This window comes from Stigmatopora argus, chromosome 22 (assembly GCF_051989625.1).
Source record: "Stigmatopora argus isolate UIUO_Sarg chromosome 22, RoL_Sarg_1.0, whole genome shotgun sequence".
NCBI classification, from domain to species: Eukaryota; Metazoa; Chordata; class Actinopteri; order Syngnathiformes; family Syngnathidae; genus Stigmatopora; species Stigmatopora argus.
In genome coordinates, this window is record NC_135408.1 from 868,693 (window position 1) to 882,500 (window position 13,808).

General features: G+C 43.4%; 1 protein-coding gene across 1 annotated transcript in view; it reads left to right on the forward strand.

The window, feature by feature from the left end:
• Positions 1 to 13,808, forward strand: part of rars1 (arginyl-tRNA synthetase 1) — a 61,510-nt gene that overhangs the window by 35,448 nt on the left and 12,254 nt on the right. Inside the window, exons 12-14 of the mRNA XM_077591670.1 lie at positions 9,775 to 9,880; positions 10,106 to 10,278; positions 10,344 to 10,591. Of these exons, the coding sequence (XP_077447796.1) occupies positions 9,775 to 9,880; positions 10,106 to 10,278; positions 10,344 to 10,591 (527 nt within the window). The remainder of the gene's footprint in view (positions 1 to 9,774; positions 9,881 to 10,105; positions 10,279 to 10,343; positions 10,592 to 13,808) is intronic.

Sequence of the window (13,808 nt, forward strand, 5' to 3'; positions counted from 1 at the left end):
TCTGCATAATTTCCTTTTTTTGGAGATGCAGCGCTTTCATCGTGTCCCCGAAATGAAAGTTCCTGCTTGGCCCAAAAAAATGAGTCTATTAAACTTTTTAAGATTTCCCTATTTTTCTTTACCTTTTCGTTGTGGCGCTCCGTTTCCCTGCGAACTTGCTCGCTGAACTGTAACTCCACTTGGGTTTCCCCAAAAGTTTTGGAGAGCACTGTTGCTTGTAAGTGTCCGGCAGTGCTTTGGTGTCTCATTGGTGCTTTGGTTAAACAAGTCAAACACCATGTCGATCAGTGGCAAATAACAAGCATTCCCAGCAATACAATTTGCAGTAAGCCTTGGAGCCCGTGAGCCAGGGGTAGCGCTCGTAGTTAGCGAACTGAAAGTGGCGGACAAACCCTTTTCCCGGTTGTAACAGGCTTGGTAGCTTCGGAGTTGACCGCCCTTTCTTAATGATGTCCATTTTTTTCTGGAAAAATGGCTTTTTCAGCAAATCTGCAACCAGGTTAAAGCAACAGTTTTATCGACGCTTGTTTTATGCAGCAGAGCCTGCAGAACTGATTGTGAAGGCCTTAAGGCAGATTTCTGACCCTGGCAACAAATGATGGCTGAAATGTGATTGGTTAAATGCTTCAATATGAAAACAGCAGTGCAACCAGGGGGAAAACAATGAAAGGAAGCTGGCAGACAATTTGGAAATATTTAATAAGTATTCATGGACAAAATATAATTAGATTGAGTCTGTGATTCAGATATTTCTTAGGCCAGCCGAGAAGGCCCTGACGGCACACCACTAATCACTGGCTGGGACACAAACCCCACCACCACGATAGGGTAATGACTTGTCGGTGGGGGATTTGGATACTTATTATTAGAAGAAGAAAAAAATGGTGGCTTATATGCAAGTAAATACGGTAGTACTGTCATCCTTCCCCACTTCGCAGCGTCGACATTCGAGACTTCAGTACATTTAGTTTAGGTTTTTTTATACAGTAATACCTCGACATACGAGTGCCCCGACATACGAGCAATTTGAGATGCGAGTAAATTTCGAGCAAATATTTATCTTGATATACTAGACACATTTTGATATATGAGCATACAGCGGACACGAGAGGCTGCTCATTAGAACATCATGGGCACTGTCTTTCTGGTCCCAAATCCCTCGTGTAATGTCTCTACGAGCACTGGGTGAAGCGTTGCATTTTTTTCAGTGTTTTTTTTCCCCGTTAGTCAGTGCGAATAGTGGAGCTTGTTCGCTAATACAGACGCTCCCCTACTTGCGAACGACTTAGGTTCCGAGCGATTGTTCATAAGTTGAATTTGTTTGTAAGTTGATTCAGTGCTATATTTTGTATTATAATTTATGTTTAAGGCCTATAATAGTATATTGAAGGTTTATATAAGTGCATTTTTATGTTTAAGGCTTGTATAAGTAACACGCATTGGTTTGTACTGAAAAAAACATTTAATAAAATGGAGAGAATATGTACAGTACTGTATAGAGAAAGAGAGAGAGAGATTTATGTATTAGAAACTGGCCGAAAGAAGCGATCTAACGACGATTGCACAGTTTTCTTCTTTTTTTCATCATAAATGATGCGGTAGCACTGTATGCCATCATTCAATTGATTTGCAAACTTTGTGCAACGTTCAATATTTGGGTCCTGCTGCTCGATCTTTCTGTTTATAAATGGTACTGACGGTCGAACGATTCAAGTTGTATGCCCGTGAAACGCTCACCACTCTCACGCGCATCAAGCTTCGTTATTATTGCCACTCGTTTCAAATGAAATGGCTTGCCTCTTCCTTGCAACTCCCTCAATAGAAGCATTTCGCTTTTTACCAACCATATTCAATAATGGATGCACGAGATATTTAATGATACAAATGAAAAAGGTTCTTTGCCCACTGGAGATACGTTCACGCACTTCCGCATTGCAACGAAGAAGGTAGATGCTGGGTGAGCTGAGCCCTCACAGCGCCAGGCGTATTAGCGGCGGAAAGAAGCACTACTCGGAAAAATATACAAAATTGGACTTACGAACATTTTTCGACTTAAACGCAATTTGCAGACATGTTCGTATGTACCGTTGTTCGTAAGTTGAATGTTCGTAAGTAGGGGAGCGTCTGTACTACTTAAGTAGTACTACTTCCAGGGCAAGTTGGCAAGTGGTCATGTGTTATCCTATTGTGAGGACATTTTTGTGCATCATTTTGGGAATATTTTGAAGAGAAGACAAAAGCAAACAACCCTCGATAGGTTGCATCTCAAAGTCAGGGTGGAGTCGGTGCAAATAGAGCCAACCAGGGAGAAGAAAGGTATAAAAATTAGTTTAGTGTAAGGTTAGATATGAACTTATTTTTGAGTGTCTGCATCGTAATCCAAGTTCATTTAAATTTGTTTGTTACGTTACGAGCGCGTTGCCGTGCAAAAAGTCTCTCTCCCCTCCGCGAAATCCGTATAATTTTAGAACAATTAAACACATTTTTTGTACTATTAAACTACTAGTTATTTGTTACTTTGTTAATAGATGGCAAATTAGAACAAATAAAAATGTTTTTCCAATCCAATATCTTGTTTTCTGTGTTTTTTCAGAGGGTTGGAACGAATTAATTTGTTTTTAGTTCATTTCTATGGGAAAATTTCATTTGAGTTACGGGTAAATCGACATACGAGCTCAGTCCCGGAACGTATTAAGCTCGTATGTCGAGGTACCAGTTTACTTATTATAAGAAAAACTAGATGTACTGAAGCCTCGAATGTCGACGCCGCAAAGTTGGGAAGGATGACTACTACTGTATTTACTTGCAAGCCGCACCCTTAAAATTGCCCTAAAATGTTTGAATTTTTTAATTTCTCGCGTATAAGCCGCTCCCAATTCTCAATTTTCACCTATTTATGGTTTTAATAGGAGTACAAATGTGTTACTTTGAAGGGAAAATCTTAAGAAAAATCATCAAGTGGTATTTCTGAGATACTGTATGAACAAATCATAAGGAAGTTAATATGCCCGTCTTTGTCAATGCAAAATATCAAATTATTCAATTTGAAAATATAAATACAGTGGTACCTCGAGATACGAGCTTAATCCGTTCCGGAACCGAGCTCGTATGACGACATTCTCGTAACTTGAGCGGACGTTTTCCATTGAAATGAATGGGAAACAAATTAATTCGTTCCAGCCCTCTGAAAAAACACCAAAAACAGGATATTGGATTGGAAAAAATGTTTTATTTCTTCTAATTCGCCATCTATTAACAAAGTAACACATAACTAGTGGTTTAATAGTAATAAAATGTGTTTAATCTAACTAAAATTGGGCAGATTTCGCCGACGGGAGACAGACGTTTGGGGGCGTGGGGGCAATGTTCCCTCTAATTTTTCGTTGGTCTGAGCAGAAAGTCAACCTCCCTGAGCGCACTGAGTACCAGTGTGAGCGACATCATCGGTACTCGGATGATTCGCCTAAAGACGTTTCGCCGACAGACGTTTGACAGACGGGCAGGTCGCCGAATGGACGTTCCGCCGAACGTTCATTCGGCCGAACGGAGGTTTCGCCGAAACGGGATTCGCGCTCGCCCCGCTCCGGGATCGTGTGTGTACAAGTTTTTCAACCTCGGCCCGCGGGCCATATACGGCCCGTTAGGATTTTTAATCCGGCCCGCCGCCGGTGTTGTCCAAATTATAGTAAAAATCAATGTTAGTCTACCATCAATGGCAGCCCGGGAATAAGCACTCTTGGGGGGGCAGATGTAGCAGAACCGAGCCGTAAAATGACAGCAATGGGGTCAAATCCATCCTAAAACAGCATTTAATGATTAAATACAAATACTGGAGCTCTTTGGACATTAGAACCGAGCCCAGGGAAGTGAATTCCTCGGTAAAATGTCGTGATGATATCGCGATGGAGGCAAAAAAACGTCTATATACGTCCATTCGCCAAACGGCTCAAAATGCTCTCAAATTCGGTCAAATCCAGCTGAAAACAGCGATTAATGATTAAATACAAATACTAGTATTTGTATTTAATCATTAAACGCTGTTTGAACGAACGTTCATTCGGAGACCTGTCCGTCTGTCAAACGTCCGTCGGCGAAACGTCTTTAGGCGAATCATCCGGTCACGACATCATCATTGCTCGCTATGGGCACACCAGTATCGCACCTGCCACAAGCAGGTGCATGTCAATGTTCCCTCTAATTTTTCATGTAAAACATGCTGTAAAACACGAAAAACATAAGTGGACAGAGCTACTGCCACTGTCTGCCGCTTAAACGGCGCCATCATGAAGAAAGGGGTAAAAAAAAAAAAAATAATAAAAAAAAATAATAATAAATAAATTACTGCGCGCCATAGGATTGCTGTTGCGCAGAGAAGACGAGAGTAGTGCGCAATTGCGCACGCGCGCAGCTTAGAGGGAACAGTGCGTGGGGGGGGGGTTCTTTTTTATTTCCCACGACAACGCACTCGTAAACAGAACAAACAAATTTAAATTAACTTGGATTAATATATACAGACACTCAAACATACGTTTAATGTAACTTTACACAAAACTGAATTCTAATTTTGTTGTAATCTTTTGTTACCTTCGTTTTTCGTGTTGGCGGTTTGCCACGCCGCCGCCCTCACGTTCGCTATCGATGGACTGTTTGCTGTTGTATTGCCTTCAAAATATTCCCCAAATGATGCACACAAATGTCCTCACAATAGGATAACGTACGACCACTTGCCAACGAGAAATAGTCTTTAAGGAACGATCGCGGGACCTTCTTTCCTAAGAAAGAATAACAGGAAATGACATAGCTGAGCTTCCCACGTATTAATTGTGGGTAATGAAGTTTTATTCTGAGAAAGGTTGCCATTGTCTATGGGTGTTGTGTGCAGGAGTATACTTCATTACCCAGAAAGCCCTCTTTTTGCATGCGCGTTGTGCGTTTCCTGGTCCTAGGAGGACATCGTCTGAATTAATCGTTCCGTGCTCGTAAATATTGTTATACACGAAAGATATGCAAAAAAGACCTAGCTTGGTCGCATCACAAAATTTTGACCGCATCACGGGCGAATTATTCGATCGAAATTTCCCCCGTAAGACGAGCATTTTGTATGACGAGCGGTCGTATGACGAGGTACCACTGTAAGTCTATCTTGATGTGAACCTGATGCTTTCTAATTACAGAAATTACAATTTTCTTAGCAGAAGTTTAAGATGTTGCGTCAGCCATATTGTTTCTAATGTCAAAATATCTCAATTCTTTCGATGGTTCATATCACTCCACTAGTTGTCACTTTCGAACAAGAAATAAAACGGGAAAAAAAATCAAAGTAGAAATTTGTTTTATTTCAAAACAAGCAGATGTTGAGTTGGATGAGAAAGGAAATGTTCAGTTACACGCATAGCACAGCAAACGTGTATACAATTATGTACAGGTATGCTACAGAAGAAGTTCAGTTATTTATTTATTAACTTACCGTATTTTCACGACTATTCGGCGCATCGTATTTTTAGCCGCAGTGTCAGTAACGAGTGCTATTTCTGTATTTTAAACACAAAGCACGCACCGTTTTTTTAGACGCATATATATTATATATGGATGAACATCGAAACGCAATAGCGCTGGCTACCGGAAGCAGCCTATTTCCGGGTTCCGGCCCGCAGTGACTGCTGGGATATATAGTTCTTGCACGCTACACCCACACGCTAAAAACACGTTTTTAAAAAGGCAACGGAAGCAAAACTGAGTTCGGTTGTACTTTATTTAGACATTTTACAACTTACTCACGTCATCATCACCCACAAATCCATCAAATCAATTTTCTGTGTCCGAATTAAACAATTGCCCAAATGAGTCTTCCAAAACGCCGGGTCCAGCGGTTGTAGATCTCAAGCCTCCGGGAATGACGGCAAGCTCCGAGTTAATATATATAATATATATAGTTCGCAGTCTAGCTTTGAATGCTCTGTTGACGCCAACATCTAGCGGCAGGATTTCTTTTGTAAATACAGCCGAAATGACGGCAAGCACCAGATTAGTGTGCTTGCCGTCATACTGGGTGTATTGAAGAACTGGGTGTATTAAGAACTCTATATCCCAGCAGTCACTGCGCAGTACTTTATCTACGGGAAAATAGTAGAGTCAGGGGCTGCTTGCCGTAGTTGTCCTATCGACTGATTTATTTTATTTTATCGTTATAACAATTTTAGTATTGGTCCATATTTAAAGCGTACTGGATTATAAGGCACCCTGTCTATTTTGGAGAAAATTTTAGACTTATGTGCGCCTTATAGTCGTGAAAATACGGTACTTATTACCTATCTATTTATGTCTAAAATGCCTTTCCTGTATCTGCATTCTCACCCTCTTGCTACTGTGACAATGACAATTGCCCGAATACGGGATGAATAAAGTCATTCAAGCCAATCCAAATCAATCAAGCAAAATGTACAGATATGATATGAGAAGCAATTCAGCAGTTCAATTCAATCAAACCATAGCATCAGTGGGATAGCAAAACAGCCAATGCAAATAGCACGCAGTTCCTCAATTTCATCAGCCCGAGCAGCAGCCATAGCCTTAGCGGCTCTTCGCCGGCCACTTCTACGCTGGGCCACGTTACGACCAATCATGACAATCAGCCACGAGGTGCGTTTAGGGCACATCATGTAAAAACACCAATTCATACACTGCTTTCATCTTTAACAAATAAAAGTTGAGTTTACACACTGAGAAGGTGAAGAAATTCAATCACTCGTCTATTAGGATCCGACAGCCGTTTCTGCCCACCATAAAAAAAATTCAACTCTCTACGCTGCACGGTTTGGGCAAACGTAGCAAGAGAATCCTAACCTACACACACACACCCATAAATTACGCTTTATAAAGATTATAGATTAAAACCTTCAGTTTTGTGCACCAGCACTCCTGTTTCCATCTACTTCCTGCATCTTTGGGTCCGACCGCGCCGCACACCCTAGGCGATTCATGAATTTCTTTTATAATACCTCCCAGGCCATTTGACCCATTAAGAGCCCAAATCAACAGAAGTAATGGCTAATTATCCCCTGTTTATTGTAGACATTTTAGTTTTTCAACGACACACTCCATTTATTAATTACGCTATGCTGGAACTGCCTGGTTACGTCATCGCTGGGATTTCCTTCAATGGACAGAAAAATATCAATGGCGTAATTTTACTTTGTTTATTTCAAGAGTGACATTTATTTGTCAATATGGCAACTATACATTTAATGAAATTCCAATTCGAATGAGGGATTAGAAATCCACTGCCCAAAGCGCTTGACTGGGATTTGGCGGTGACGTCATCCTCCTCTTTTTCTCCATTGATGCGCGCGTCCTCCCTCTTTGCCGTAATACCTGAGGAAAAAGGGCAACGGAAATTGAAGCGCGGCTGGCTTGACTACTACTTGACTTTTTAGTTACAAATGTAAATGAATATAATAAAAAAGAAACAGATATCGAATTATCTTTTTTTAACGTATATAAGGTCTCTAAAACAGGGGTGCTCACACTTTTTTGCTTCAAGATCTACTTTTCTAGTAGTCAACCTCCCGAGCATCGGCACAGAGGTTGGAGGGAGGGCAGCTCAGACGCGTCTGATTATCAACAAAGGTCACCTAAAAGAAGCTGTTCAACATCAAAAGTAAGCCTATGAGAGGTTGTTTTGTATTAGCCGAGGCTGTCGGCACTACACTGAGATCCTGATGCAACAAGTACAATTATCAAGAAGTGTATTTATTAAATATTAGTTATACGCATATGAAAAGTATAATGTATTAATATCAAAATATAATGTATATATTTATAGAAATTGTAAATACTTTAAATAATTACTCAGTGAAAATAGTTCCCCTACGCTTGATATAAATAAATAAAAAAGGTTAATGGGAGTTTTAGTCCAAGTCTTTGAAGGGAAGCCCCCTTACAGGCAGGTACACCTTCGCATTTGGGATGAAACAGTTTGTGAAGGCTTCCATGATCCAGGCTTTCCGGTTGCTCATCCAGTACACAGCCAGCAAGGCTTTGTTCTTGGTTCTATTAGTTCATTTTGTCTTCTTGTGGCCATGTCTGGTCTACATTATCTGCGATATTCGAGGGATTACTGTACTTATCTAAGCGTGGGATCGAAACATGTCAGGTACATCACGCTTATTTATATATTTATTCATTAACTTACTTATTACCTATCTATTTATGTCTAAAATGCCTTTCCTATTCCTGCATCCTCACCCTCTTGCTACTGTGACAACGAAATTTCCTGAATACGGGATGAATAAAGTTATCCAATCCAATCCAACAAAACGAGCAAAAACACCATTGTTATAAACGATTCACTTTAAAGCATGAGGATGGTTGAACTGATTAAGTCTGGCTTTACCATGAAGCCACCCAGCAGCATCCCCACACATGCGGTCCATGTGGTACTCGGACGTTTCGTCGAAAGACGTTTGGTCCACCGGACGTTTGGTCGACCGGACGTTTCGTTGTCGCGGGATTCGCACGCTCGCCCCGCCCCCAGATCGTGTGTACATGTTTTTCAACCTCGGCCCGCGGGCCATATGCGGCCCGTTAGGCTTTTTAATCCGGCCCGCCACCGGCGTTGTCCAAATTATAGTAAAAATCAATTACCTCATTCATTTCACTTTGCCCTGCAATACCGCTCATCACTCTCAATTTAAAGACTGCTCTCTTTCGTTGAATAATAATATGTTCTTAATGTTGAAAGTAAATTTGAAAATAAATTTTCACCTTCAATTGTCTTTTTTCTTATATTTCAATCCCCAGGTTTGATAAATTACATTGCGTGTCCAAATGCTGTCCAATTTTAGGATCCATTCTGGCCCGCAAGTCAAAAAGTTTGCCTACCCCTGGTATAGACCAACTTGCCTCTTTTATACTATTATTGTCCCAAATTAAATACATTATCAATAAGCTGCCATTCAAAAAGTTTGCCTACCACTGGTATAGACAAACTTGCCTCTTTTATACTATTATTATAGTCCAGGGACCAAACGTCTTTCGACGAAACGTCCGGTCACGGGTCCATGTGAACCCTGGTACTATCAGACTTTTAGTTCATTTTTTAATAAGAATGTCTGGGAAGACATCCGGATTGCAAATAATTACAAACATGAGTAGTGTACGCGTGACTGAGCTGGCTCGCCAATACATCTGGTGAAGCAGGAAGTTCGCCTTAAAAGCCGGGGTGGAATACATTAACCTCTTTGCCTTGGTTATTGCACAAGAAGGTTTAAATTTAGTGTAACATAAGATTATTTTTTTAAGTGTGTGTAGGAATCTAAGTACATTTAAGTTTATAGTTTGTTAGGTTACGAGCGGATCGGTCAAATCTCTTTTAGATTTTCATGAACTTTTTTAATACCTAATATAAAATCTGCAATGTACTGAAGCCGTACTCTCGGGCAATCTACCAGTAGTGCCAACGAGATCGACCGGTCGATCGCGATCGACGTAATGAGCACCGCTCCTCAAAACTATTCATCGAACAAATCATTCAAAAATTCTGCTCAATGTCATACGCGTGCCGAGAGCGAGACTGTGATTAAAAGCCAGTCATTACGTGCAGGCTTACATCAGTGCTTTGTTAGTCATGCCCCGCAGTAAGTGGCCATTACGACATGTCTCCTATCATTTCATTCTATGTGCTGCTCCTGTCAGGAATCGAGAAAGCCTTGGTTCAGAGTATGAGGTGTTTTACTGGCCAACTTGAAAAACAAACCTGTATTGTTATCTCTGCAGGAAGAAGTTTAAGACTCGCTCTGGTGACACTGTGCGGCTGATGGACTTGCTAGATGAGGGGCTCAAGAGATCCATGGACAAACTTAAGGAGAAAGAACGAGACAAGGTGCGAAAGGGCTCCTTCTCTTGCCCTGAAAAAAGGTGTAAAATGAATTGTGGAAATTGTGCAAGTGGAGACTAGTTACCAAAGCAGGCAGTCATCTCATTGATATTTGTGCTGCCTGCCAACTTACTAAATCACAAATCAGCTCGTGATTAAAAGAAAATAGTTTACACTTAACAGTATCTTTTTTACCCTTTTTACCTCCCCAAATTTGGGCCTCTGGTCCAGGTTCTGACGGCAGAAGAGCTGACAAAAGCCCAACGCTCGGTGGCGTTCGGCTGCATCAAGTACGCCGACCTGTCGCATAACCGCATCAACGACTACGTCTTTTCCTTCGACAAAATGCTAGATGACCGCGGCAACACGGCGGCATACCTCCTCTACGCCCTCACCCGAATCCGGTAAGAGGCCCAGGTCCGTAAGTACGTCATCCATCCGTACCGCGAACTCCCCCTCTCGCCCTTAGGTCCATTGCCCGTCTGGCTAACTTAGACGCGGCAGCGCTGAAGAAGGCGGCCGAGACGACCGATGTGCTTCTGGATCACGAAAAGGAGTGGAAGCTGGGCAAGTGCATCCTGCGTTTCCCCGAGATCCTGCAGAAGATTCTGGATGACTTGCTGCTGCACACACTCTGCGATTACCTCTACGAGCTGGCCACCACCTTCACAGAGTTCTACGACAACTGCTACTGCGTAGAGAAGGACCGACAAACGGGTAATGAACGATGACGAGGGTGTGCTAGTCTTTGATTTGATCTTCTATGCAATGTCTTTTTTCTAATAGTTTTGGCCTATTAATCGACCATATTTTCCGTACTATAAAGCGCACTTAAAAGCCTTCATTTTTTTCCAAAACCTGACTGTGCGCTTAATAATCCGGTGTGCCTTATATATGGATTAACATTGACCCGCAACAGTCTCGCAACTACGGTAAGCAGCCCCAACTCTATTTCCGGTTTATAGTGAATGCTGGGATTTACAGTTCTTTTCTCAACCAAATACGGCGCCCGTTATTTACTAGGGTAGATTTACAAAAGAACTCATGCTGCTAGATGTTAACGACAACAGAGCATAAAGCTAGACTGCGAACTGTGTGTGTGTGTGTGTGTGTGTGTGTGTGTGCGTGCGTGTGTGCGTGTGTGCGTGTGTGCGTGTGTGCGTGTGTGCGTGTGTGTGCGTGTGTGCGTGTGCGCGTGTGCGCGTGTGCGCGTGTGCGCGTGTGCGCGTGTGCGCGTGTGCGCGTGTGCGCGTGTGCGCGTGTGCGCGTGTGCGCGTGTGCGCGTGTGCGCGTGTGCGCGTGTGCGCGTGTGCGCGTGTGCGCGTGTGCGCGTGTGCGCGTGTGCGCGTGTGCGCGTGTGCGCGTGTGCGCGTGTGCGCGTGTGCGCGTGTGCGCGTGTGCGCGTGTGCGCGTGCGCGCGTGCGCGTGCGCGTGCGCGTGCGCGTGCGCGTGCGCGTGTGCGTGCGCGTGCGTGTATCAGTGGCGGGCGGTGCATTTTCTGGTAGCGCCTTCAACGTATCAATCCAACCCTCCAAAATTATTTTATGGCTATAAAACTTCTACTGCAGCTACAGCTGCGACACATAAAAAATAATCAATAAATTAATGCACAAAAATGGGGTAAAATCCACTTCCTAGCAGCATTTCATGATTACATACAAATACTGGAGCTTTTCAGACATTAAAACCAGGCCAGGGGGTGATTTTCCCGGGAAAAGACAGCGATGAACGTCAATGGCGTACGGGCAAACATTGCCCGAAAATGGGGTAAAATCCAGCCAAAAACAGCATTTATTGATTAAATACAAATACTGGAGCTTTTTAGACATCAGAACCGGGCCCGGAGTATCATTTCCCCGGTAAAAAGACAGCGATGAACGTTGATACGTCCATACGTGAAATGACAAAAAATGCACTAAAATACTAAAATTAAGTAAAATCCACTCCCTAGCATCATTTATTGATTGAATACAAATACTGGAGCTTTTGAGACATTACAACCAGGCCAGGGGGGTGATTTTTCCCGGTAAAAGACAGCAATGAAAGTCAATGGTGAAACGCCAAAAATTAAACTGGGGTAAAATCCACTTCCTATCATAGGCGCCGTTCAAAGCGGCTGCTAGTTGCAGTGGCTCCCTATACCCTCACTCGTATTCTGTGTTTTTAGGGCTTTTTTAGAGCTTTTTTATCCTTTATTTTTACATTTTATTGTCTCTTAGGATTTTACTTGTTACTTTGTTTTATATATTATATTCCAAACTTTAATGTTTTAAAACTTTACTTTCAAGACTCTACTCCAAGACTCAAGTTGTGCGAGAGGCAATCTTTGAGCTATTAGTTTAGTTTATCTTTGCGAATTCTGGACATTATATTTTGACCCACTCAGCCATGCCTCCGCTGTTTTACACAAAGGATCAGCTGTTAGCGCTACGCAACACCTGGATTCCCCTGGACCTGGACATCCCCGCGGAGTTAAAGAGGAAGAGAAGAGGATGCAGAGCTGGACGAAAATGTCAGGAGAGAAAGCGACGCTTCAGACACAGCATTCCATCTATTATTATGGGGAACGTAAGATCTCTCCCCAATAAGATGGAAGAGCTAACGGCGCTGACCAAACAACAACGACAATATCGGAATATCTGCATTATGTGCTTCACGGAGACCTGGCTGAATGAACTAATTCCGGACTCTCTCGTCTCCTTGGACGGTTTTCAGCTGGTGAGGGCGGACAGAGATGCTGAGGAGAGCGGTAGGAAGAAAGGGGGGGGACTAGCTGTTTTTATTAATAGTAGATGGTGCAGCCCCGGGCACATTACTGTGAAGGAGCGACTCTGCACTCGAGATATCGAGCTAGTAGCTGTTAGCATCAGGCCGTTTTACATCCCCCGGGAGTTCTCGCAAGTTATCATAATAACTGCGTATATACGTCCCTCGGCCGATGCGACAGTCGCCCGCGAGCTGCTTCACGCCACTGTGTCCCGGCTGCAAACGTCACACTCCCAGTCTCTCCTTCTTATCTCTGGTGATTTTAACCATGCTCCCTTGGCTTCTACTCTTCCCACCATCACTCAGTATGTGAAGTGCCACACCAGGGAACAAAAAACTCTGGACCTGCTGTATGCCAACACAAAGGAGGCATACAGCTCAGTCCCCCTCCCCCCACTGGGCCGCTCAGACCACAACCTGGTCCATCTGATCCCCACCTACATCCCTATGGTGAGGAAAATAAAACCTACCATGAGGATCATACAAAGATGGACCGAGGAGACCAGCATGGTACTGAGGGACTGTTTTGAGACCCCTGACTGGGAGGTGCTGTGCAATTCACATGGTAATGACATTGACAGCTTGACCCACTGCATCACAGATTATATTAACTTCTGTGTTGAGAACATTGTACCCTCCAAGAAGGTCCGTTGTTTCTCCAACAATAAGCCGTGGGTCACCAGGGATCTAAGGGCCCTCCTGAACAAGAAGAAGAGGGCTTTTAGGTCTGGGGAGAAAGAGAGCCTGAAAATTGTCCAGAAGGAGCTGAAGAGAGAGATAAGGAAGGGTAAGACCATCTACAGGAGGAAGCTGGAGAACCAACTCCGGAGAGGCAACACCAAAGAGGTCTGGAGGAGCTTGAGGACCATTTCGGGCCATGGAGGCAACAGCGAGAGAGACCCGGAGTCTGCAGCAGGGAGTGGGCCAATGAACTGAATCAGTTCTTTAACAGATTCAGTCCTGACCCCACTCCCCTGACCCCCCAGACCAGAAGCAACGCTCCCCCCTCGTTCTCCTCCTCCTCCTCCTCTTCCTCCCCCTCTTCCACCGGTCTCTGCATTACTGTCGATCAGGTGATAAAACAGCTAAAGAAGATCGAGGCAAGGAAGGCTACCGGTCCAGACGGCCTCAGCTCCAGACTACTGAGAGTGTGCGGATCAGCTTGGTA